This window comes from Nomascus leucogenys, chromosome 15 (genome assembly GCF_006542625.1).
Source record: "Nomascus leucogenys isolate Asia chromosome 15, Asia_NLE_v1, whole genome shotgun sequence".
Classification (NCBI taxonomy): Eukaryota; Metazoa; Chordata; class Mammalia; order Primates; family Hylobatidae; genus Nomascus; species Nomascus leucogenys.
Window position 1 is genome coordinate 76,576,237 of NC_044395.1, and position 27,013 is coordinate 76,603,249.

Here is a 27,013-nt window from a genome sequence, read left to right on the forward strand (position 1 = left end):
AAGCATCATGCACATAAGTGCAGGCAGAGTGGTGCTGTGTCTGCCAATGATTAATAGTAATAGTGAGAATAGCTACTGTTTATTGAGCCCTTGCGCCGCACCAGGTATTCATTTAAGAGTCTCACATTCTTCATTTTTTCAACTGACCCATGTAACAAAATAACTGGGAGCCAGTTGTCATGACCCCTACTTTACAGATGTAGAAACTGAGGTTTAAAGGGAAACAGCCTGTCTAAGATCACACAAGTAATTGGCTGAGCTGAGATTTAAATCTGTCTGACTTCAAAAGCCATGTGTTTAAACTGCCATAGCATACTGTGTTGGCTTAGCCCTGGGCCAGCTTCTGGGAAGGAGAAATCCAGGAATCCATGGGAATCCCAGCTCTCCCCTTCTAGACAATTTCCTGGTTACTTTCTGGATCTCAATGTACTCATCTGTAAAGTGGAGAATGCAATACTTATAGTAAAAATTTAAAAAGTCATAAAATATGATTATTCAGTTAGATGATACACCCTCAGAGGACAGGAAGTATGTTTATTTTGTTCGTAATTGTAACCCTAGTACCCCCCGTAATAATACCTCACAGTGTTTGGCATATAAGAGAGTAGGAGTGAAATCATAGCTTCCTTCCTATAACTTGTTTACAGCTTATTTGGAAAGAAAAAAATGACAAGTGTGAGCAGATGAGAGAATAACATGTGAACATGTCATCACAGAGATGTTAATTAACTGCCAGATTGGTGACCTAGCAATAATGTCATATTGGAATTGTCCCCACCAGGCATTAGAAAATCGGGTTCTGGCCCCAGTGCCACAACTTCCTAACTGTGCAGGTTTTTGAACTTCTCTGAACTTGTGTAGGAGAGGAATCGTAATGATCTAACTTTTCTTTTCTCCTGTACTATTGTCAAGTCCAGAAAATACTGTCACATGCTTTATGAAATGTCATGACCATCATCATTTTTGGCAAGGAGAGCAGGGAAATGAGGCTGAACTCACTGGAGGAAATGGCTGAAGGTCCCAGCCATGAACGAGGAGCCACATTTTGCTATAGATTAGAATGTATTCCAGAAGGAAAACTAAAATCAAGGATCTATGTCAAGTTCAACTCCTGTTTCCAGAGGCCTACAGCATCCTGGGGATTCTCACTATCACTTGCCAGTAGCAATATTAGGCACTCACTAAATATTTTTAAAGTCAAGTTCATTTGTCCTAATTGGAATAATAGAATTGAATTGTATTGAATGCAATGGCTTCAAAAAGCCCTATTAAAATCCACCTGCCACCCAGTCACATAAAATCACCAAACAACTTTCTTCACTAAGTTCCATGGTCTGTGCTTCTGCTGTATCTTTTCTCTAACTGAGGCAGAGTGCATGAGGAAGGCATGGCTTCTGGAAGGGAATGGTAGGAGGGCACATGCGTGGATATTAGGAAGAATTTTTCTCCCCCAGGAGCAAGAACCTGGGATTTCTAGGGAAACAGAAAGGAGGCCTCACGTCCCTCAAATTTATTGGCACGTGCTTCCCTAAATTGCCTTAACAAGTGAAGCTCGTTTAACCTCAGCATTCATCTCTTAATTCACCGGACATTTTTGGTCCTTGCTGTGTGCCTGGCACCATTCTAGTCTATGGGTCTTAAGGCTTTTCAGATTTTCTATTTCTGTTACCTTGAGCAAGTCCCTTAAACTTTCCTATCCTTAGTTTACATATCTGTAAAATAGACATCATTTGTTATGCCTCCCAGAGTTTGTAGGAGGAACAAATAAGATTAAAATACTTCACAGGCTATCTGACATTTAACAATGATTTTAAAAGAAATAGTCATTACAGAACTAAAGATGTTTTTAAAAAAGAAATAAAGGTCTCTGGATCTAATAATGCGATGTCATGGAAAGAACGAGTTATAGCTAGAAGTTGAAAGTAATGAATGCGCATGTAGTAAAAGGACCTGATTGTGCTAGTCCCCTGCCTGAAAACCATCCCCTGCCCACCATCCACTCTCAAAGATCCCCAAGTCCTGAGAGCCTAGCCACCTCTCCAGACCCATCCCTCACAGCCCTGCCCCCTGCCGCCAAAATATGCCCTGCTCTTCTGCCACACGTGGATTTGATTGGCTAGTTCTTGAAGAGAACATATTCTCTCAGGCCTCCCTGCCTTTGCACAGGCTATTTCCTCTGCTTGGAGAAGCCCCAGTAATTTGGCAAGAGCTCGCTCGATGTCAGCCCCTCTGGGAGACTTCCTAGTCTTGTCTTTTTATCAGGACTGAGTTTTCTTCTCTGATCCCTGCAGCACTTGGGCAAACAGCTGATAGGAGTTCATTTTGTGAAGCTGTGACCAGTTTTCCAGTAGACCATGAACTTGCTGAGGGTAGAAGCCTGCCTGTCTTTGATCCTTGTTTCCGTGGGGTTCATCCCAGTGCCTGGCACAGTGGCTTTGGAGATGGAAGGAATAGAGGGAGGTAAGTGGATGGGCAGGAGTTCAAGTGCTGTATTCCTTGAGAAGGCATGGGAGTGGGTCTAGGATTGGTCACTATGAATAACCTGGAGAAATTCTGAAAACAAAACAAAACACACATATAGTTCCTGCCTCCCAAGATTCTGCTGTCGAATGGGCCCCAGGCAAAAATGGATTTACCTTGCAGCTAGTGGAGTTTATACTTCAAGACTTCACTTGCACAGCTCGTTCCAGGGACTTGGGAGAAGCTCCAGCAATTCCCTTTTTTTTAAAGACAGGGTCTTGCTCTCTTGCCCAGCCTGGAGGGCAGTGGTGCCATCTCAGCTCACTGCAACCTCCACCTCCCAGGCTCAAGTGGTCCTCCCACCTCAGCTTCCCAAGTAGTTGGGACCACAGGTGGCAATTTCTTATTCATAACTTTATATGTATACTTTAAAAAGGACTCTCTATATGGAAAGAGTTCAGGCCCCACAAAACCTGGATCAACCTCTGGCCCCAGGATCCACAGTTTCAATAAGCTTGTCAAGTGATTCTGATACACAGCCAGATTGGGCGATGACTTGCTACTCAATGGGTAATTCACAGACCAGAAGCATCAGCAAACATCATGGGTGGGCAAGTTGGAAATGCAGAATCTCAGACACCTTCCTCGACCTACTCTCTGTGAATCTGCATTTTAACAAAATCTCTGGGCTGATTCATGTGCAAAAATTCATATTCAAAGTTGTGAACCATTGCTGTAATGATTTCTCTGAGAGAAAAACTATTTCCAGCTGTAAAATCACAGAGGCCTTCTTGGAGGAGGTGATCTCTGAACTGAGACCTAAAGTAGAGGCAGTATTTGGGGATGTGAAGTATTCCAGCAGAAGCAGCAAGCAGCATCAGTAGAATCCAGGAGATGGGGAGTATGATGAGGGGTTAAGTAGACCAGGGTCTTCGGGCTGGAATCAGAGAAGACAACCACAGGCAAGTTGACTCAGGTAGGAGGGAGAGAGGGAGGCAGGCTGGGGAAGAGCCCACATGCTGGGTTAAGGCCTTTGGATTCTAATTAGGAAAGAATGTGGAGCCTTGGAGTTTGGATCCAGAAGATATGAGAGATCCAGCTGCAAAAGCAAAACATCCCCTGAGAGAGGGAAGCCAGTCATAGTGTTTATTCATGCTCAGGTACAGATTATTTATGCCCAAGCCTTGCCTGGAAGAAGTCAAAGAAGGGAAGGGGCAGGAAGTCAGAAGCGAGGACTGAGAATTCATGAGGGAGGTACTCATATTTTTTCCCACTCTGCAGGGTTGGTGAAAGTCTCAGCAGCACTCCCATCCTTGGCGCTGTGCAATCAGGATATTTGCTGACTGTGGCTTACAGAGGGGAAGGAGCTGGGTGTGGTCCAGGTTGAGTCCTGTGAATTCCCATCACTCCTGCTCCCTGCAGGCTCTACTTCTGCAGCTTCCTGTGTTCAATTCATTCCTGCAGCCACAACAAAACCTACCTACAGGGTTGTTAGAAGGACTAAAGGGCATAATATAGCAAAGTACCAGAAATATATTGGGACCTGAAAAAATGCATGTAATCCTTTGAACCTTGAGTCAGAACTGATAGTTCATACACTTCCCTATGCTATCATGAGGTTCAATTTGTAACAGATGAATGCTTAATCATAAAATGCCCCAAATACCAGCTAATAGGAAATTCATCATTTGGCCTTAGAGTGGGTTTTGTCAAGGCTTGAGGTCATATACACACTTTAATAACACACATCAATTATAATTTAATGAACATTTACTACATGTTGATCACTGTGCTAAGCATCTCATTTATTCCCATCATAAGATGAGGACAGGGAAGCTTGGAGATGTTGAGTGTCTTGCTCAAAGTCCCATTGCTATTAAGAGGCAGAGTAGGAGATAGAAGTCAGCACCAGGGTGAGATCAAAGCAAGTACTAACCTGCAAAGCCTTGTATGGGTACCACAGGTGAAACAGGTTTCATTTGGGAATGTACATTTGGCTTCTTCCATCCCCTTTTCAAATGCTAGGAAAAGTCAACATCACATTTCATATAGATGGAATTGTAGACTCAGAGACAGAGAAAACATAAGGACAATCTAGTTCAATGCTGCTACCTTACAGATGCAGAAATGGAGGCACAGAGAGGTTGCTTGACTTTCCCATGGTAAAACAGGATGAGAGTGTCTTACCTCTTATAGCTCATACATTAAGATAAAAACAAACATATAAAAACACAAGATTATCTTGTTTTGTTCTATCCTCACTTCTTCACATCCTGTGCCAGGCATCAGCTCCCTCCTTCTCTTTCCTTTTTCTTTACTCATCTATGTATTGGTTCAACAAATATTTATTGATGCACTATTGTGAAGTTACATTCAGGGAAGAGACAGGAATTTAGGCAGAATAAGTAATATAGAGCAAGAGAGAAAAAAGAAAAGAGAAGAACAAAAAAAGTAACAAAGAAGTAGAGAGAGAAATAAATACAGAAAGAGAAGGAAGAAAGGAAGGAGGGAAGGAAGGAAGGAAGAAGGGAGGAAGAAGAGGAAGGGAGGGAGGGAGGGGTGGAAAGAGGGAGGGAAGGAAGGAAGGATGACATCAATTGGCTACTTTCTATTGGATAGGCACTTTTCCAAGCATTTTACATGTATTAACTCATTTAATTCACCCAGAAACCCTATATGGTAGTCACTATTCTTATCACCAATTTAGGATGAGGAGCCTGTAGCACAGAGACCTGAAATAAATCACCCAAGGTTGGAGGGCTGGAAGGTAGCAAGGCCAATATGCAAACCTGGCAGATCTGGCTCTAGAGGCCTTACTTGGGATCTATGCATGTAATCATGTCATAATGTCCTCCATTTGCCCTGATGGCCACTGGAAGTGGATTAGATACTTACAGGAAGAGCGTATTGCTCCTGAGAGTCCTTATCATCTTTTCTCAGTGGAGAACCCTCATCACGATTTGTCATGGACCATCAGTGCCTAAGATGTGAAGGGAGAAATGCATTGCACATAGAACCATCAGGCAGAGGAGCCTGTAAGGGAAAAGGATCGTGGAATTTAGAACCATGGAACCCAGGGTTTAGCTGTGTCCATGCCACTCCCTAGCTATGCCATAGGATGAGTCAATCCATCTCTTCAGCTGTTTGGCTCCTCATGTGGAAAATGGGAATTATAGTTGATTTGACCCTATCTACTTAAGAAAATCAAATTAAGGTGAAAGTAGTTTACAATATCAAAGGTCAAAACCAGTGTGAAATCAAACACAACCACCAGTCTTCTCTCCCTAATTTTGTGTAGATGTTTATTAAAATAGAAAGAAAGAAACTCTGTGGGGTTGGGCAGTGCTGAATTTAGAATGAGGATGATGGAGAAAACCCAAAAAGTCAGGCTTAGGTGATGAGCTTCCAGTGGGTAAGGGGAAGAAGGTGGATTTTTGGGGAAGAAGCAGAAAGGGCCCTGTGGATAGTTAATTGTCTTTGGATAAATGGATGGTTATAGTCATTCATTCATTCATTCAATTAGTATTTATTGAGTGCCTCCTATGTACCAATGACAGTGCTAGATACTGGGGTACAGTGGTTTAGAGAAGAGACACAGTTCTGGTCCTTATGGAGCTTGCAGTCTGCAGAAAGTCAGACACTGAACAAAGATGCACAGAATTTAAATGTATAATAATAAACTGTGACATATGCTATGAGACCAAGGAAAATAAGAATTTTCTATAAGAGAGAAAAAAACAGTATTGGGTAGGTGAGGACACACTGAAGGACTCAATGCCCTAATTAGTCAATGCCATAATTATGAGAATAATTCCCATTCTTCCTCCCCACCACTCACCAACTGCTATTTGAAAGGTCATAGGTCTCTGCTCCATACAGGCATGTACTATTTTAATTCAATGAGCAATCTTTTGAGTGCCCAATAAAAATATGTGGGTATATCCCCAGGCATCAGGTGTCAACCTGCCTTCATAGTCAGCCCTGGCTGCAGCCCCCTTCGATGGGATCCCTGCATATCATTTTTATTCCTATTTTACAGATTTAAAAAATGTTCACAATAGTTCAATGATTCATCCAAGACAACACAGCTAGAAAGTCCAGATCAGGGTTTAGGACTTTTGATAGCAAATCAAGGGCTTTTTCTGTTCACACAGAATAAAATCCTAACCCCACCAGGTCCAGGATGAGGCTTTGCCTCATCTCTTACTACCTTCCCTCTTCTTTACCCTGTTTCATCCACACAGGCTTTCCCAGGATGCAAAAAGATTTTTCCTGCTTCAGAGGCTACACATCAGCTCTTCTTTCCTATGTCTGGAATGCTCTTCCTTGAATTTTTACTTGGCTACCCTCTTTTATTTTTAAATCAGCTTTATTGAAGCATAATTATGATAATAATAACTATTATTATTATTATTATTGAGATGGAGTTTCACTCTTGTTGCCCAGGCTGGAGTGTAATGGCATGATCTCAGCTCACTGTAACCTCTGCCTGTCGGGTTCAAGCAATTCTCCTGCCTCAGCCTCCCAAGTAGCTGGGATTACAGTTGCATGCCACCAGGCCCAGCTACTTTTTGTATTTTTCGTAGAGACGGAATTTCACCATGTTAATCAGGCTGCTCTTGAATGCCTGACATCAGGTGATCCACCCACTTCGGCCTCCCAAAGTGCTGGGATTACAGGCGTGGGCCACTGTGCCCAACCTGAAGCATAATTTGTATGAATAAAATTCACTCCTTTTCAGGGTTCAGTTTGATGAGTTTTGACAACTTTATACATATACTTAGGCAACCGCCGTTACATTTCCATCACCTTAGGAAGTTTCCTCCTGCTCCTTTGCAGTCCATCTTTTGCCTATATCCCAGGCATCCACCAGCTTCCTCCTTTTCATCTAAGTTTCAGCTTAATTATCGCCTCTTCAGAGGCCTTTAGAAGCAATGCCTTCCCTGACCATCCAAAAGCTCTCTTCCATGCTCCTCCTCCTTCATTCTCTTTCAAAGAGTCTGGCTGTTCTCTTTCTAGCACTTACAAAATGTACCCATTTTATCGACTTACTCGTTTGCTCTATTTCTGTCTTCTCCAAACAATATAAGCTCCATAAGGGAAGGGTCGTTGTCTTTATTAATACTTGTGACCCCAGGGCACAGTGCTTGGCACATAGTAGAATAAATATTTATTAAATGCATGAATGAATGCATGGATAAGTGGTACTGCATCCTTCTGTGTGCACGTAGCTGAGGATTCATGGCTGAATCAGAGATGATTTCTACGCTAACGGAGTTCACAATCAAATGAAAGTCTTGTGACAGGCACACAGATAACACTGACACAGATAATCCCTAATGCTTGGATAATGCACTACTATGCACGTATAAGGCATTTACTGTGTGCCAGGCCTTGTTCTAATTCCTTTGTATATATATATATTCACTCATTTTATCCTCATGACAACCCTATATGGAAGTTACTACTGATACTGCTGGTTTAAAGATGAGGAAAACGAGGCATAAGAAGGCTGAGTCACTTACCCCGGATCAGCCAGCTTGTGAGTGGAGAAGTCAAGACTTGGGACCGTGCTTTTTTGCAGGGCTGCCTGATCCATGCCCCAAGAGAGGGTCACATAAGGGATCCAGAGAATACAGAGAAAGCCGAAGGCAGGCCCAGCTCAGACTTAGGTCAGACTTGCAGGGCAGGCGAAGTTCTAACTCTGGAAACTGGAAACAGGGACAATTGTCTCTGGAAGCCCTACATCAGGTCCAGTTCAAGCAGCCAGACACAGCCCTCCAAACCCAGGGGCAGGATTTTTCAGGCCTCTAAAGGGAACTATAGCCGGATGGGGAGGGAGGGGCTTGCCCTAGTACGCCTGTGTCCCCAGGGGTCCAGTTACCCCAGTGACAGTGCAAGCCAGAGCATCAGGGCTTCAGGTGGCCAGCTGAGTTGTTCCCACAGGGCTGCAACACGTATCCGGAACACATTGGGAACTGGGGCTCCAGGCCGAGGGGCCTGAGCGCCGCCTGGGGATCTGGTCCCTCCGGGTGGCAGCTTCCCAGAGGCCTGCCGCGCTCGGCCTGCAGTTCTCCGCTGCGGACGGTAGGTGGCAGTGGGTCTTGAGAAATGGCCCTCGCCTGGCCCTGGCTGCGGAGACCCAGCCTGGAGAAAAACGTGGCTGGGCTTCGGCCGCTGAGCGAGGGAGAACCGCGCCCCCGGGGTGGGGCTTGGGGGCCGCCATGGGACTCGGTGGCTTCTGCTAGAGCGGAGGTCAGCGAGGACCGGGGAGGCAGTGCCTGGATGGAGCTGGACGGGGAGGGCTCTGCTGGGGCTCCTGGTCCCCATGCCGCTGTGCTGTCATGGGGAGCCTTGGGGACCCTGGCACCCTCGTGAGGGCCCAGCCCGCCGCCTCCGTAGCCAGAACTTGTGCCCAGCTTGGGAATTTTCTTCCTGAGCAAACAACTTTTTTTTTTTTAACTGAGGAAGAAACTGCCCTTCAGAGAGGTTAAGGGACTTGGCTGTGGCCACATGGCTCGTGCGTGGCTGTGCAAGGATTAAAACCTGGTCCTTTCTGATGAGAATCGTGCTTTTTTCCACTGTGCCAATACCCAGTGGGGGATTCCCTGGTGTCAGCGCCTGGGGATAACGGGGGGGGGGGAGGGGGGGGGCGGTGTCTTCTAGTCTGCATTTACAGTGAGGAACTCGGCTCCGCCAGAGTGTGGCCATGGGCCCCCGCTCCCAGGCACCGTGCAGTGAGGGGGTGGCTGAGACGACCGCTGGATGGCCTTGGAGAGCCCTAATTCCCTCCCCAAGCCCTAACTCTCCAGGCCCCCGCTCCTGGCAGTCTCTGAGCATTAAGTCTGACCAGAGCTGCCCCTGCAGGGTCTGAACTCTGGACGCCCCCCACCTCTGTCTACCTCCTCTTATTGTACTTGATCTCAACCCGCCTCCCCACCTCTGACATTTGAAAGCACTTTTACTCTCGGGAATTCGTTAGCTCTTTACAACCACCCCGTAAGGCAAAAAAAAAAGAAGGGATGTTTACATTTACAGAAGAGGAAACCGAGGCCTCAGAGAAGTGATTTGCCAAAGGGTACCAAGCAAGTTCGCGGCTGAGCCGGGTCTTGAACCTCAGGTCTTCATAGCTGCCTCCTGCGACAAGGCGAGAGCAGCGCTGGTGCAGAGCTCTGCAGCGGCCGGCAAGCCGAGCAGCGGAGGCCCTTCCATGCCTCTTCCTCTCCCGGAGGCAGACGGGGAGCGGCCGACAAATTAATTCACGCTATCTTTACATTATGTATAATGCGGCATGATTTTATTTTGCTTCATTCCCGAAATCTTTTACAGTAATTAGTAGCCGAGTAAAATATAAAAATTAATGCAATATAACACTTTAATGGTAATAATACACTATCCTGTCTAATTAATAAAATCTGTTGTTTCCAAGCACGATTATTTATTTGACAAATTGATAGCACACATCCTGTTCATACCCTCTTTCCTAGCTCCCATCCTTTCAGTTTATCGAATACAACTGTAGCAGGAAAATAAACAGATTGTCTTCTGACCTGACAAGCAAGTGAGAAATAAACCTCTCACTCATACGTCCCTAATTGTTCTCAGCAATATCCTCTAACACATGTCCAGATTGGTTAAAAATGAATCTTGATTCCTCCCCAGTTTCTTTCTTTTTTTTTTTAATTGAGTCTCCTTATTTTAGAGAAAAGAGACCTTTCCTCTCTTTCCTCTGGGTACTGTTTATATCGGGGCAGTTGGAGGGATATACATTTTGTGACTGTGTTCAGAAATTCTGATGGTCTTGCTAACAGAGTGAAGTGATTGTTCAGGCCATGCCAGAGAGAGAGCGAGAGAGAGAGAAAGAGAAAGAGGGAGAGGAGGTCCGGGCTGCTCTGAGCCGCCGCCGAAGAACACTGAACCCATCGCGAAGGCTGCAGGAGAGGATCAGCAAGGGAGCAGGGTGCAGTGAGGTTGCAGGATTGTCATTGGGAGTTGGCAAAAACGAAACTGGGAAAGGGGTTAGGGCAGGATACCCAGACCTGGCAGTATTTGCAGGTAGTACTAGGGAATAAGGAACAAGGTCCAGCATCATTATGTGTGGAACTTGGGATGAAACAATGATCTAATTACAAACCCGAATGCATGCTATTTTATGTAATACGGGGGCATTTTACATGCCAAGTGTGAAAATGCGAAAGCATTTTAAGCTACAAATAGGGCCTCAGAGACAGAGATACAGAGAGACATGGAGACAGATGGAGAAAAAGAGAGTCAGACAGAGACAGAGCACGCAAGAGCAGGACAGAAAGAGAGAGAGACTTACCATCTGCAGGTTATTTTGCAGCACTTTTCTCTGAAAGAAAAATTATGTGATGTGATCTGTGTTCGGGGAAAAGCTGTGCTATCCCCAGCTTTCAAGCTACATTTACTATAATAAAAAAGGAAAAAAAATCTCCAAGTGCACACAGGTGAGAAAAGTCACTCTCTCATGGAAACTGGCCTCAATACACAAAAAGAGATAGACACACACACACACACACCCCTGCTTGCACAACCCATGGATGAGTCTCCAGAGTCCTTTCCTTTGTAGAAAAGTTCTACGATCTTATGTGCATTAGGTTCAACACACATACACACACACATACACATATATACACACACAGGCACAATGCAGATATGTGCACATACCACCACTACACACACACCCTGCTGAGCCCAGGCCCTTGAATCAGTGCAGTCATGCCCCATTGGTGAGACTCCCCAGGCCACTTCCTGGGCCACCACAGTAATCCCTACCTTCCACTGGAGTCTGAATACTCTGATTTTATTACCCACCCCCACTTTTTTCTCTTGATCCACCTCCCCATCCCCACCACCATTGTGCTAGTGCATTATTTTAATAATAAAAATAATAATTCAAATAAAATTCTTCCAGGCTGGGCTCAGTGGCTCACGCCTGTTATTCCAGCACTTTTGGAAGCTGAGGCAGGTGCATTGCTTGAGCTCAGGAGTTCAAGAACACCCTGGGAAACACGGTGAAACCCCATCTCTACCAAAAATAGAAAAGATTAGTCAGATTTGGTGGCGTGTGCCTGTGGTCGCAGCTACTCGGGAGGCTGGGGTGGGAGGATGGCTTGAGCCCAGGAAGCAGAGTTTGCAGTAAGCTGAGATCGCACCACTGCACTCCAGCCTGGGCAACAGAAAAAAACAAAAACAACAACAACAAAAAAATTCCATAAAATAGGTGCTGACTCCAGTTTTTGCCAGCACACAGGTATACAGAAGGTGACCAACCAGTTTGAATACTTCACCTTTTTTAAAGTGCTCCCCTATGAATTGTTTAAGGGTAAGGATTACTACACTCACTTTATAGATAAGGAAACAGGTCATTTCTTTCCGAGGGGAAACAATTGGGATGTTCGGTGAAAAATCTTTACTGAACACTTTGAGTGGGTCAGGTACTATTTAAATGCTTGATAGGCATTATTTCACTGAATCCTCAAAATAACTGTATGAGATGGGTCCAGTTATTACCCTCAGTATTATGGATGCAGAGTCTGATATTCAGAAGGTTTATGTAATTTGAGAAATTACACAATTATACAGTGCATATATAATAGCACTGGAGTTTGAACCCACACCTCTCTGGATTTGAGGTTCCTGAAGCCATGTTTTAATTCCAGCTCTGATATTCACTGGTTGTATTATTTTGAGCAAGTAACACTTCTGAGACTCGGTTCTCTTAACTATAAAATGAAGATGAAAATTCTCACCATTGATATGAAGGTTAAATGTGACATATATATAGTGCCCAGCAGAGAGTCTCGGCAGGGATTAGGAGTTTAATCAAGTCTACTCTTCCCTTCATTTTTACTTTTGTCCATCTTGCATTATCCACTCCCCAGAAGTTACCTGAAAGATAACTCAGTTTGTTGGGGCTACACCCAATTGACAGCTTGGGGCTTCAAGCCTTTGTTTCACCATTTGCAAAATAAGGAAATAATAGCTCTTCATGAGGATAAACTGAGTTAAAGCATAAGCAGCCAGCACAGTGCCTGGCACACAGATGGTGCTAAAATAAATATTTGTGAAAGAAAAGAAGGGAGGGAGGAAAGAACCAGGATAATGGTGCCCAGGTATTCAAAAAGAACGTGCACCCAGCAGCTCTTAGGGCCTGGGGACTTGTCCTACCAGGCTCTACCAAAGGGTGAGTAGGAATGTTCCAGCAGACAGTGAATGTCCTGTGGACCTGCTCAGTGCCATTGATCAATATGTTTTATGATGGATCTAATTAAGCTCTCTAACGAGGGATCACAAGATAACAATTTATCCCAGAACCATCACTCATTAAAATGCCATTTCAGGAGATGACATCGTTCCAACCTTAATTGGCAGAGTTTGCGTGACTGGAATCCCTTGGGAGCAGAGATGCCCCTTGTCATTTACTTGTCACCTCTGTGGTGAGGGGGCTTAGAAGGGCCCTGAGAGGCACATGAATTTGTCAGGCATTGCCATAGGCCAGGCTCCACCTACCCTGCTGCAGGTGGCTTTCTGGAGCGGGTGACTCAGCAGGTCGCTGACAGGAGCCTGCGGCTGTGCAGAGGCCCGGTTTTGGAATCAGAAACCCAGAACTTTAGTCAGCTCCCGGAATAACGAGGCAGGAAGCCTTAGGAAGTGACCATTCCTGTCAGCCTCAGTTTCCTCTTCTATAAACAGGCCTTCCCCGCCTGCCTCCTGGGTTGGTGGAAGATTTAAGGAGATCATGGAAAGGCTTATAGAGCAGTGGAAAGAGCACAGACTTGTAAGTGAGATTCTCCAGGTTCAAATCCTTGTTCTACACCCACTGGCTGTGTGACTATAGACAAGCTACTTAGTGCCTCTGAACCTTGGTTTCTTCAATAATAGTGCCTAACTCAATAGGATTCTTGGGAGGATTTTAAGAGCTTTGTAATCAGCCTGGTTTCTGAGGATCCCAGGGACACAGAGATGAAAAGTCCTGGGGGTTTTCTGAGGGAGCCTGTAATGCCTTAGTATGAGAATAATATCTGTGTCAGGACAGATTACAAACCCAAAGAGGACCAGAAAAAGCTATGGTGGCTATACCCACAAGGGAAGAGGAGGCATTTGAGCTAGATCTTGAAATAGAAGACCTTTCCTAGTTGCAGAATAGAGGAAAGGGCATCCCAGGATGAGTGAGCCCTCAGCATAAATAAGCAAAGCACCGGGGGTTGGAGAGAATTCGTGCGTTCAGAATGCAGTAGTGCTCCCTTCTCCATGGAGAATGCCTGAAACCATGGGTAGTACCAAACCCTGTATAAAAGACATTTTTCCTATACATATTCCTATGATAAAGTTTAATTTATATATTAGACACAGTAAGAGTTTAAAACAACAACTAATAATAAAATAGAATGATTATAACAATATTATAAAAATTAGGTGAATGTCATCACTCTTTCTCAAAATATCTTATTGCACTGCACTGTAAGTTAAACAAGGGTTACTTCCACACAAGCACTGTGACAGTTGGTGTGATAACCCAGAGGGCTACTAAGTGACTATTGGGCAGGTAGCATATGCACTGCACAGAGGATGGTTCATGACCTGGGCGGGGCCAAGATTTCATCACGCTGCTCAGAATGGCATGCAATTTAAAACTTGGGAATTATTTATCTCTGGAATTTTCCATTTAATATTTTCGGACCACAGTTTACCACGGGTAACTCAACTGTGGAAAGCTGCTGCGTCATCCCATTGTGGAAAGGCAGAAGGGCAAGCAAGCAGGTGCGGAAGGTGTAGCAGTGCTCCAGAGCTCCCTTTTTCCAGCAGCCCGCACTTCACTCCCGTGGTAATGGCGTGAATCCATTCAGAAGGGCACCACCCTCATGACCCAATGACCATCTAAAGGCCCTACCTCGCAGCACTGCTGCATTAAGAATTAAGGTTCCAACACATGAGCTTTTGGGGGACGTATTCAAATCGGAGTACCTTGCAAAGTATTTGGATTTCATTATGAAGGTCACTGAAACCTCACATCAGGTGAGTTTAATGAAGTCTCATTATAGAGCTTGGACCTCAGAGGAGGAGAAGGGTGGAAGATACAGGTGCTTCTGCCAACAAAGGTGGCTTGGAGCCTTCAGAGCAGACCACATGTTTCCCAAGACCAGGAAGAACAGGGCCCCCATGGCCTAAGTGCAATAGACTTGTCAGGAGCATTTGCGGAAACCAAGATGGCAATGGTGCCTTGAATTTTGGACTGCTTTCCTCCCAGAGAAGGAGACTGGGTGTGAGGTGGAGGGAATTAAAACTTGCAGAGCTGCTATCATGCATTAGGGAATGTAGCATTTGATTCTCACAACACTCACCATCAGGTGTGATTGTCCCCATTTACTAAATGATGTGTTTGAGTCTCAGAAAGGGTTAGTGACTTCTCCAAGGTAACCCGCTAATAAGAGCAAAGTCAGGATTTGAGCTGTGGTCAGTTGGTGCCAAACCAGTGCTTCTATCACTTCATGCTGTCTCACTAAACATTGTCACATTTAGGACCTCCATTCCTCAGGTTTGAGATGTGGGTGATTTAGCTCCATCTTTCAGAAGGGGAGCTTGAGACCCAAAGAATTCTTCAAGAAGCACCTTGCCCATGGACACTCTACATGAGATAACTTTCTGATAGAAAACAGAGATGCAGTTTTGATCCGACAGCAATGGTATTGAGGAATGTGTTTTTCCTGGAACTCTGGGATGGATTTTATGGCCTGATTCCAATTTACCTTTCCAGAGGCCATTAGCCTCTGCTCATTCTTGACTCCTGGGGCAGATGTGAACACTCCTGGATCTTTAATTTTCGAGAGGATGTAGGAGGGGGCTGATGCCATTTTTCTATTGCATAATAAAATTATTTCCTTAACAGAAAGGGGGATCCACAGTTTCCAATTCAAATGCTTTTTTAAAAAACGGGGAAAAAGTAGCAAAAAATAGTTGAAAGAATGCACCCCTAAATGTGAAATTGTTCAGAAATACATATTTGTAATGGGATTCAAAGTGTTCATGACAGCTACTACTTACAGTGTTTAAAAAGTTGCAATTAGTACCAAAAGGCTTGGATGAAGAAAACATCCTATCATAGGCATATTTATAAAACAACTTCCATCAGCCAAAGGAAAAATGGACAGAACTCTATTACAAGCTTTTTATATTTGAAGAGCAATTTCTAATAATATATCTAGAAGCCATTTCTGAAATTGACTTAGTGTGCATGATCTGGGATTAATGTTTGCTGCAAAATCACATGCTCGTTTGAACGTAAACATTTTGCACTTCCGTTCCACCTCCTGGTTCAGAAGAATGCACCTCCAATGTGTAAAATGATCTATCAAAATTAATTGTGAATGCCCTAATCCAATCAAGTCCACCTCATTAGGCAAACATTTAAATTATTAAGTTAAATAGTGGGATATTTCAATATAATCTTGTTATGCTATTTTTATGGCAGTACAAATGCTGTCTACAGATGGGCTCTGCTTCCCAGCCTCCTTGCTATTGTTGATGAGCTCACCACCTCTGTTGCTGGATTTCACACATGTGTGATATTGGTCCAGTAACAATCCTGCATTCCCTCACTACCTCAGCAATTACTGATGGAGCTCCTACTGTGTGTTAAAATTTGAAGGCTAAAAAAGACCTTCAGGATAATCTAGTCATCAATTTTGCAGATACAGGAACTGAGATTCTGAGAGGTTGGGTGCTTTTTTATGGACCATGGAGCAAATTTGTGGCAGAGCTACTGGTAGAACCCTCTCTTCTTGATTCTGCATCCAACCATCTGCTTTTTTCTTCTTTCCTTGTCCATTTCTCTCTCTAATTCAAACATAAAGCTGTAAATAAAATAGATCAGATTCATGCTGTTCATATTTTATATCATTAGTATTTTGCAAAATTATTCTTTTTCCCCCCATTTAATAAAAGATATATTCCCAACTTGGTTGCTCTTCACAGAGCTTTAAATAGCTTGTCCTTTCTAAATTCCTCCAGCCAGCAAACAGCTATTCATCATTCTATAGTTCCTTGAAGGCCAGCCCAACAGAGACATGTTTGGAAGAAATAAGATCTTGATGTCTCAGCCTCTAGCCCCTAAATTAGTCTCTGGGTATGTGCATGTTAGGAGGAGGAAGAACAAAGGAGTAAACAAACAGGAATAAAGCAGGCTTGAGGTCTAGCCATGACCAGGGTCCAGAAGCCCATACTGGGATCCTCTTGGGAGCTGGAGAACACAGTCCTGTCCTCAGCATACCCCTTGCCCTACACCCCAAGAGAGTTATGTCTATGCTGTCTAAAGATTCAGATTTCACACTGGCTCTGAAGGTAGGTCTAAGAAATCTTTAGAGTTTACCCTACTTTTGGGAACAAGGTGAAATGAAGAACTTCCCAGTGTTCCCCTTTTACTCTCTGGTTCAAATGTAGACAGGATTATTTATACCCCGAGGCATGGCTGAGACAGGGATAGAACTATCAAAAAGATATTCCAAAGGGGAACTAAACTCAGAAAGTGCCATGAATTCGAATTATCCACTCTGCAGGTGGCTTAGGCCCCAGGGACACGGTATGACCTTAGTGGGCCCTAGGTACTCTTATTTTCATGGGCTCTTTCTTCCATTTAGATAAGTAAATAAACAAATTATATTTTATGACTACATTAATATAAAGAAGAAAATATTAATAGTATAAATTAAAGCATTTTCTTTGACCTAAAATGTCCTAAAATTCTCTGATTTTAAGAGAATTAAAACATTTTTGTGGGCCCCCTAAATGTTTGTAGCACTAGGCACTCAGCCTACTGTGACAAATGGATAGAGCAGCCATGCCAGGCCCAAGGAGAAACAGCCTCCCATTCTGCCTCCATTTGGCAGATGGATTCTGATCAACACCAACACCCTGGAAATATCTAGCTTCCTCGGATCTGGGCAAGACAGAAAAGCCTTAGCTCCTGTCCTCTTACTTTCCATAGCCTGTCTAGGGACAGATTGAAACCCATTGGTGTAAGGAGAAGTCATCCTCCTTAATACCATTCAAACTCAGGTGCTTCAAGGTTATCACTGGAGGGGAATGAGCTTTGTTCTTTGTTCTCACAGTTTTATTCCTTCTGCCGGCATTACACTTGTCCTATGTGGAACCACATTCTTCATACACTAAAACATGGCTCAAAGACCTTCCCAAAGGGGAACTGTCAAAAAGACCTTCCCAAGGGGAAAGTAAATACAGAGAACACTGCAAATTCATGATGCAAAAGGGCCCTTCAGAACAGAGGAAGTGGGTACATGAGGCTCTGCAGAAGAACCTGAGTACCCCTTGTTTAAAAGACTGTAGAAATTGAAACTCTTACATACTACTGGTAGGAGTGTCCATTGGTACAACCACTTTGGGAAACTGTTTGTCAGTATCTATGAAAGTTGAATATATTATACATGTCTCATGGCCCAACATTTTTACTCCAAAGTATTAGATTGAGTTGTATGAAATTATCAGTGTTTAACTTTTTCATCTACAAAAATGTCAACTTAATTTGGTTCAATTTAATCTATAGCCAACAGAAAAACCTACATATGCTCATCGAAAGTCATGTATAAGAATGGTCTAGCAGCACTATTCAAAAGCTGGACACTACCCAAAAGCCCATCAACCATAAAATGCATAAATAAATTGTGGTTTGTTCCTATAATAGAATAGTACATGCAATGAAAATAAAGAAATTACAACTCCATACAACAACTTGCCTGGATCTCACAAACACAATGCTAATTGAAAGAAGCCAAACACAAAAGGATATATATTGTATGATCCCATTTATATAAATTTCCAAGAGCAAACAGTACTAATCCATGATGCTAGGAGTCAGAAAGGATAATAGATATGGCCCTAAAAGGCCCATGAGGGGCATTTTCTTGATCTGAGAGCCAGTTTTATGGGTGTGTTCACTTTAGTAAACTCATCAAACTATAACTTACGATTCACACACTTTTCTATATGTATGTTTTCCTTTCTTAAAAAGTTTACTTAAAAAAACAAGAAGGCTGCAGAAGAATGCAGGGAACTGTTTGAGCAAAGACAATAGCAGGTGGCTTCAGGAGGGTCTACCCTCCTGCCCTCCAGTTTTTGTTGTGGATTTTTTGAGCGCTCACTAATACGGGCTCTCCTTGATCTCATTTACTCTCCAGCCCAACATCAAGGTGGAGCCTATTATTGCTCATATCCGGTGGATGGAGAAACAAAGGAAACAGATGCTTTGAGAGTCTAACTTTCCCAAATGCACACAGCCATTGTGTAAGAAGCCAGCACCTGACTCCAGAACAGTGTCTCTCCCAAGCTCTCACTCTGTAGGTCTACGATCCAGACTCAAAGTAATTGGGATCACATGGGACACCTGGAAGTCACAACTCCCTATGATTTGGATGAAGATCCCACTTCTCTGGATCCTGCCCATCTGTAGATAGCAATTGTACTTCTCTGGAAGAAGGTTCCAGTTCTTGTCCCTGCCCACCAGCATGGCCACCCATGAACCTGTGAAAACTCTTGGTGGGGGCCACGGCCTGGCGACTGCAAGTTGCTCACTCAGTCTGGCAAAGACATGATTTTTTCTGTGTTCTCTGACAAGTCCAGGCCCAGCCAGCCTGCCTGGGCCTTGCCATCCCTGTGGCATCTGCTGGGGACATCCCAGTTCTATCTTCTTGTGCTTACTGCTCTTTCTGACTTTGGTTCTGAATGACCCTGTAAAGGTGTCTGTGTGGGTTTATGTGGAGATAGAATATATGGAAAAGGATGCAGCCCTAGGCCACAACAAAGGCAAAACTCAGCCTTTGCCTTCATCTCTGACCATTAACTCGACCTTCCCTAGCCCCAGCTCTTCCCATAGCACTTTTAAGGTGAGTGTGGGAAGAAGTGCCAAGAAGAAAAGCAGGAAAGAATGTTTTCTGAGGGGCAGTGGGAGTCTGTTCACGTGCTCTTCCCCTTTCATGTATGCAACACCCCTGGGAACTGGTTATCATCATCCTTGTGGTACTGCAAAGGCATATGGGGGCCTAGGAAAAATAAATGCATGGGCTGCTGTTTTCCCTACATGGGATGGTGATGCAGGCAGAGAAAACTGGTGAGCACCTAGGGGCAGCCAACCTCTCCTCTGTCATGGTTTGCATTCAATACTCTTGGGTGTGGACACACTCATAGATGGAGCTTGCTGTCTACTGATCTTGGTTCAGGTCATGGCTGCAATCAGTACCATTAATAAGGCACATGCTGCTTTTCTAGAAGAATGAAGAAGGGAGCCATTACCTTCTGTGAGGGGCAAAAGACATTGTATTAGCAGGTGAGAGTTCTGGTTCCAGCTCACCCGGTTACTCTGTGTGGCTCTGGAAAAATTTCTTCCCCTCTCTATTCCTTAACTTTCTTATCTGTGCAATGAGGGAATGAGATTTGTTGATGTCTGAGGGTCCTCCCACCTCTAGTACTCTGGTGTCTTATAAGGAGGTGCTCTTTTATCTGTACTATGAGGTATTGACGCCACTCTGGTGTCTTATAAGGAGGTGCTCTTTTATCTGTATTATGAGGTATTGACGCCACTGAGGAATACTCTAACTTTCCCCCAGGACTGAAAAGACAGGAAGGAACTTGTCTCCTTGGCCTCTGGCTCTGGTGGGCATCTGAGTGATGGAGACAGGCACAAGCCTGGTCTAGAAGGAATGAGGGACAGCCAAGTTCATGGGTAGCCGAAAGGTTCTGTGGACCAGGAGCCACCCAAGTTTTGGTGTGTGGACAGTTAGAAGAACCAGAGAAGGTGGGTTCTGAAAGGGGAACTAGAATAGCACCGGATTCATGTCCAAACCATTGCTGCAGCCTCTTACTTTATGTGTACACCTCCTGGCCCCCACTCACCCCAACTGTTTGCTATAACTCAGGGGTTCTTAATCTGGAATTCGTGCCCTTTGAAGTTGCTTGCAAAACAATATGTGTAGGCGAGTATGAGCATTTTCCTGGGTGCAGAAGCATCCATTTTATTCTCAAAAAGCTTAGACACACACATATACACACAAAGCTAAGAGCCACTCTTCCAATTTTTTTCATTTTTATTTTTTATTATTATACTTTAAGTTTTAGGGTACATGTGCACAACGTGCAGGTTTGTTACATATGTATACATGTGCCATGTTGGTGTGCTGTACCCATTAACTCATCATTTAGCATTAGGTATATCTCCTAATGCTATCCCTCCCCCCTCCCCCCACCCCACAGCAGTCCCCAGTGTGTGATGTTCCCCTTCCTGTGTCCATGTGTTCTCATTGTTCAATTCCTGCCTATGAGTGAGAGCATGAGGTGTTTGGTTTTTTTGTCCTTGCGATAGTTTGCTGAGAATAATGGTTTCCAGCTTCATCCATGTCCCTACAAAGGACATGAACTCATCATTTTTTATGGCTGCATAGTATTCCATGGTGTATATATGCCACATTTTCTTAATCCAGTCTATCATTGTTGGACATTTGGGTTGGTTCCAAGTCTTTGCTATTGTGAATAGTGCCGCAATAAACATACGTGTGCATGTGTCTTTATAGTAGCATGATTTATAATCCTTTGGGTATATACCCAGTAATGGGATGGCTGGGTCAAATGGTATTTCTAGTTCTAGATCCCTGAGGAATAGCCACACTGACTTCCACAATGGTTGAACTAGTTTACAGTCCCACCAACAGTGTAAAAGCGTTCCTATTTCTCCACATCCTCTCCAGCACCTGTTGTTGCTTGACTTTTTAATGATCGCCATTCTAACTGGTGTGAGATGGTATCTCATTGTGGTTTTGATTTGCATTTCTCTGATGGCCAGTGATGATGAGCATTTTTTCATGTGTTTTTTGGCTGTATAAATGTCTTCTTTTGAGAAGTGTCTGTTCATATCCTTTGCCCACTTTTTGATGGGGTTGTTTGTTTTTTTTCTTGTAAATTTCTTTGCGTTCATTGTAGATTCTGGATATTAGCCCTTTGTCAGATGAGTAGGTAGCAAAAATTTTCTCCCATTCTGTAGGTTGCCTGTTTACTCTGATGGTGGTTTCTTTTGCTGTGCAGAAGCTCTTTAGTTTAATTAGATCCCATTTGTCAATTTTGGCTTTTGTTGCCATTGCTTTTGGTGTTTTAGACATGAAGTCCTTGCCCATGCCTATGTCCTGAATGGTATTGCCTAGGTTTTCTTCTAGGGGGTTTTAGGTCTAACATGTAAGTCTTTAATCCATCTTGAATTAATTTTTGTATAAGGAAGGGATCCAGATTTGTGTAAGGAAGCGATCCAGTTTCAGCTTTCTAGATATGGCTAGCCAGTTTTCCCAGCACCATTTATTAAATAGGGAATCCTTTACCCCATTTCTTCTTTTTGTCAGGTTGTCAAAGATCAGATAGTTGTAGATATGCGGCATTATTTCTGAGAGCTCTGTTCTGTTCCATTGGTCTATATCTCTGTTTTGGTACCAGTATCATGCTGTTTTGATTACTGTAGCCTTGTAGTATAGTTTGAAGTCAGGTAGCGTGATGCCTCCAGCTTTGTTCTTTTGGCTTAGGACTGACTTGGAAATGCAGGCTCTTTTTTGGTTCCATGTGAACTTTAAAGTAGTTTTTTCAATTCTGTGAAGAAAGTCATTGGTAGCTTGATGGGGATGGCATTGGGATGTGAAGGACCTCTTCAAGGAGAACTGCAAACCACTGCTCAATGAAATAAAAGAGGATACAAACAAATGGAAGAACATTCCATGCTCATGGGTAGGAAGAATCAATATCATGAAAATGGCCATACTGCCCAAGGTAATTTATAGACTCAATGCCACTCTTCCAATTTAAACACATCCTTGCTCCATCCCCACACTGATCCAGGCCCTTGTCATGAGTGTTTTGGGCTATTGCAATCACTTCCTAACTGGTGTCTGTGCCCCCAGCTTCATATTCCTCCAATCCAGCTTCCACATAGCCCTCAACATCACTTTCTTCAAACTTTGTTTTTATCAGCTGTAGATAAAGTTCTGAGTGTGTAGCCCAGTTGTAAGGTACTTTGAAATGTGGTCTCTAATTCCTTCTCCAGTCTCACCTCCTGACAACCCCCTTCCTTGTGCAACTTTAACTGTAGCTTCACCCCAGGACATCATGGTTCTATGACTTGCATGTTCTATTCTCTCTGAGAGGAATGACCTTCCCTCCTTTCATTTGCTAAACTTTTAGGATATAAACACTAAGAGAAAAAGACTTTGTTTTGTTTATTGTACTATCCAGATACACAAAGTGTGTCTGGTATGTGTAGGTACTCAGTAAATATTTGCTGTGAATGAGTAATTGGATAAATGACTCCTTTGGGATTTATACCAAAAGTCTTCACCACTTGAAGAATTCTCTGATGTCCCCAGTGGAGGTTGTCATTCTATTGGATCCATATCTCACTGTATTGCAACTATTTTTTATATTCTATGTGAAATTATTAGGTAATGTTATATGTGTCATTATTATTAATATATGTCACTGAACTGTAAACTCTAAGTTCGCAGACCCAGGATTTTTTGAATTAAAAGATAAATCCCCAGCATCTAGATCAGGCTGGCTAGCATCTAGACCAGGCTGGCTGGCAACTACCAGTTGCACCAAGTAAATGTATCTTAAATGGATGAAAAAGCAAATGAATGCCTGCTCAAAACTCAAATGCCAAGGCCATCTTTGCCCCATCAAAATCCTATCCATTCTTCAAGCTCTGACTCAAATTTGACTTCCTTTCATGAATCACTCCCTTCCCTTGTCCCCAATTTAGTGTGGTTTCTAGCTTCTCCAAGCCACCCCTAGCATTTTGTTGTACTCTTTTTTGTGGACTAATTTCACTCTTCCCTGAGCTAAGAACTTAGCACGATGCTCTCTCCTATTAGTCTTGCATACTCCTGGAACCCTGTAGACACATCTATTCTGTTCTGTGGCCAGTCCCACCCTTGCCTGCTGACCCAGCCCTAGCACACTGCTCAAAACTGTGATACATGACATGAGATTTTTGTTCAATTGAATGACTTCCCCACCTGTCAATTTTTGACTAGATCTACAATTTTCTTTCATTAGACATGTTTTAGCTTCAGTTCTTCTTAAAATCTTCCTTTACAAAGAAGAAAGAGAAAGACCCACTGGCCAGTATGGGAGCTACTGTGGAAGCATTCAGCTCCTTGCATTCTTTCTGTGCACATACCTCAAACCAAGACTGCTCAGAGGAGGGCCAGCCAACCCCCGCAGGAAACCCAGCACACTCAGGCATTCACACTTCAGAAAAACTAAAGATGCAGAGCAGCAAAAAAAAATCATTATGGGCTGCATCCATCGCACAGTAAGAAGCACTAATTATTCTGTGTAGCCTGAGTTTTTCTTGGTAGGCAAACTCTTTTGAATATTAACAAATATTTATTTAGGAATTAATAATTGACATCTATTAAAGCATAATTTATGGAGAGTGAATTCCTCTTGGTTTGGGTTCCCACTGCTCTGCTACATCTGGCTGCTCCAGAAGTGACTCTTTCTTTTGTTAGAAGCAAGACGCAGGGGCAGAGCACAAGCCAGGGCCAGGGACGCGCTTCAGTGACTGCACAGAACAAAGCACAGTGGGAGGGCGTCGGGTTAGGATTCAATTGGAAAACTGGCTGTGGGCCTGACTCCGCCACTCCTGTTCCTGTGGCCTTGGGAGAGTTTCTTACCCTTCAGAGCCTCCTTTCCAAGGCTAAGAAACAGACGTCTTCGTGTCTACCAGTATTTAGTTGGACATGCCTGGTTGCAAGTAAATAAACTATTTTGAGTTGGCTTGAGCAATAAAGGGGAATTTGGGGAAGGAGGCCAGGTCATCTTCTGGAGCACTGACAGGGACAGGGCTAGGCCTCAGACACCCCTGGGATCCAGGGCTGCTAAGCCCTCTGCACCCTCTCTGCTTCTCATCTCCACTCCTCTCTGTGCACCTGCTGTTCTTTTCCTCTGTTTTCAGATTTCCCCTACTTCTTTGGTCCCCTGGCAAAAGCACAACCTCCTCATAGTTCCTGAGCTTTTCTGACACAGGTTCAATCATAGAAGGCAGTGGGAATATCTTTTGTCTCCATTTCCATCTTGCTCCTGTGTGATGCTGACTGTTTAGTGGAGGGATACCAAACAACCATGGACAGGGTTTCAGGGTCACAGTTAATAAAATGCCTTCTAGGCACCACCATCAATTTATGTACTCATTCATTGAAGGACCACTGACTGAGAGCTCACTGTGTGTCAGGCAAGGTTCTGGGTGCTGGATATATGGCAGTGAGTGAGGGAGAAAGGCGTGTGGATCAGAGAGGCCACTCTTAGGACAGGTTGTTCCAAGAGAAGCAGCAATGCCAGAGAATCAACAGAAAACCACTGCAAGGCTATGTGAAAAGCACAAGTAAAGTTCAAAGCCTTGGCAAAGTGTACAAGGTTATTATGGTATTATACATTTTTAGGGAAAACTATAAGAAGTTTAAAATGGAAGAAAAGGAGGGAGGGAGAGAAGAAGGAAGAGAAGCAGGTAAGTCCACAGAAACAGAAACAAATGGAAACAACAGGGAGGTCAATGCTGAACCAATATAAGAATTATTTTCACACTTGGAGGCTTTGAAAAATAAAATGTACAGTGGTGAGCCTTCTATCATTGGAGAGTATTCAAGCCAAAGCTAGATGACCTCCACTCGGGGCTGATGTACCCATAAACCAGGCAAGAGATAGATGTGCCTTCCCATTTCACAGTTCTGAAAATCTATTTTCATAGTCAAATTCAAAGGTTTCAGTTGATTCCACACTTTTGGCCTTCAAGAGGAGAGGCAGCTTGTCACCTTTCCTGGCCTCCCAAGACAAGAGCTTATACCTCATTTTAACATTAAATAAAGAACAGCATTTCAACTCCTCTGGAATGCAAAACTGTGAATTTGAGTGAAATATGCAGTTTTCATTATGTTAAAAGATCTAGTCATTACAATCAGGATAAGAGGATATGAATAAGACAAATTGATCACCACTTTAAATGTATTAATCAGCTTGCAACTCTTGTCACCAGTCAAAACAGAGCAGTCAGACATTTATTCTGTCTCAGTTGTACTGTAGAGCCCATCGAGGAGGTCATAGAGTCAGAGTGCCTCCCTGTGCCATTTACAGGAAAACAATCACAACAAATTGCAAAAGTTCTTGCGTGCTTAGAATTGGACTAAGCAGACACAATTAAATATTATTACTCGTGCCACAAATATTTATTGAGCACGTACTATGTGCCAGGCATTGTGTAAGGCACTGGAGATAACAAAGATAAGTCAAAGCTGGCCTTTGCTCTTCACATTCCCATATGGTTTAGTCAGGAAGCAGATGTACAAACAAACAGTGACAATAAAGTATAACTGGAGATAAGTCAGTGGTTTTCATGCAGTGCTATAAGACTAGGGACCAATCTGGAGATTGTGGTTGCAGTTGGATGGCTGGGCACGGAGGATACTTCATCCAGATGCTATCTAAGCTTAAAGTCTAGGAGAGAACAAAGACTATTGTGAGAAGAGAGGCCTGCCCATCTCCACAGTCAGGACAGTGGGTACAGAGGGCACAAACACTATGCTCAGGAAGAACGTGTCTTCCTCTAGCCTGGTGGGGGAACTTGGTCTGACATCTATGTTGGCTGAACTACCACACTCAGCTCAAAGGAAAGCCATGAAACTAGACCCAAAACCCTCCTTCCTCACTGTCTCTGCCATAATAGGGGCTCAGAGTTTTGTAGGGTGAGGGGCACCAAACTAGTTCGGGTCGGGGCTTAGGATAAGTATAGAGAGGATGGTTGATGGAAGGATTTATTCAAACATCAGGAATAGACCAGGAGTGGTGGTTCATGCCTGTAATCCCAGCACTTTGGGAGGCTGAGGAAGGTGGATCACCTGAGGCCGGGGTTTGAGGACAACATGGCAAAACTCTGTCTCTGCTAAAAATACAAGAATTAGCCAGATGTTGTGGTGTGCGCCTGTAGTCTCAGCTACTCGGGAGGCTGAGGCACAAGAATCACTTGAACCCAGGAGGTGGAGGCTGCAGTAAGCCGTGATCATGGCACTGCACTCCAGCCTGGGTGACAGGGTAAGACTCTGTCTCAAAAACAAACAAACAAACAAACAAACAAACACCAGGGATAAGCAACTCTCTTCTTGAAAGTGAGCTTTCACAGGAAAGGAGGGCTTGGATGGAAGTCCCAGTAGTTGGGCTGGTTAAGCCCAGGCAGAATTCCCATCCCTGGGACAGTCTCCATTCTCAGAGGGCACAGTTTTAATTCAATGACTTGGGTGCAGCTGGAGCAGAGTCACTTGTCAAGCTTGGGACACAGAAATAATGAGGTTCATTGTTCAAAACCAGCACCTTCAATCCTCCCTGAGAACAGAAAGGGAAGGATGAGCTGAAATGGGTGGGACGGGGACAGAGAACCTGCTGTATGATTGTCAGCTCTCCCTTCTTTCAGTCAAAGACAAGTCCCAGGAAAATGTCTAAATCG

At 43.8% G+C, this 27,013-nt stretch overlaps 1 protein-coding gene across 1 annotated transcript in view; it reads left to right on the forward strand.

Annotated features, from left to right (window-relative positions):
- The first annotated feature begins 2,309 nt into the window (after nt 1-2,309).
- The window catches only part of LOC105739138, a 63,106-nt gene continuing 38,402 nt past the window's right edge, over nt 2,310-27,013 (forward strand). Inside the window, exon 1 of the mRNA XM_012503856.2 lies at nt 2,310-2,460. Within this exon, the coding sequence (XP_012359310.2) occupies nt 2,355-2,460 (106 nt within the window). The 5' untranslated portion in view covers nt 2,310-2,354. The remainder of the gene's footprint in view (nt 2,461-27,013) is intronic.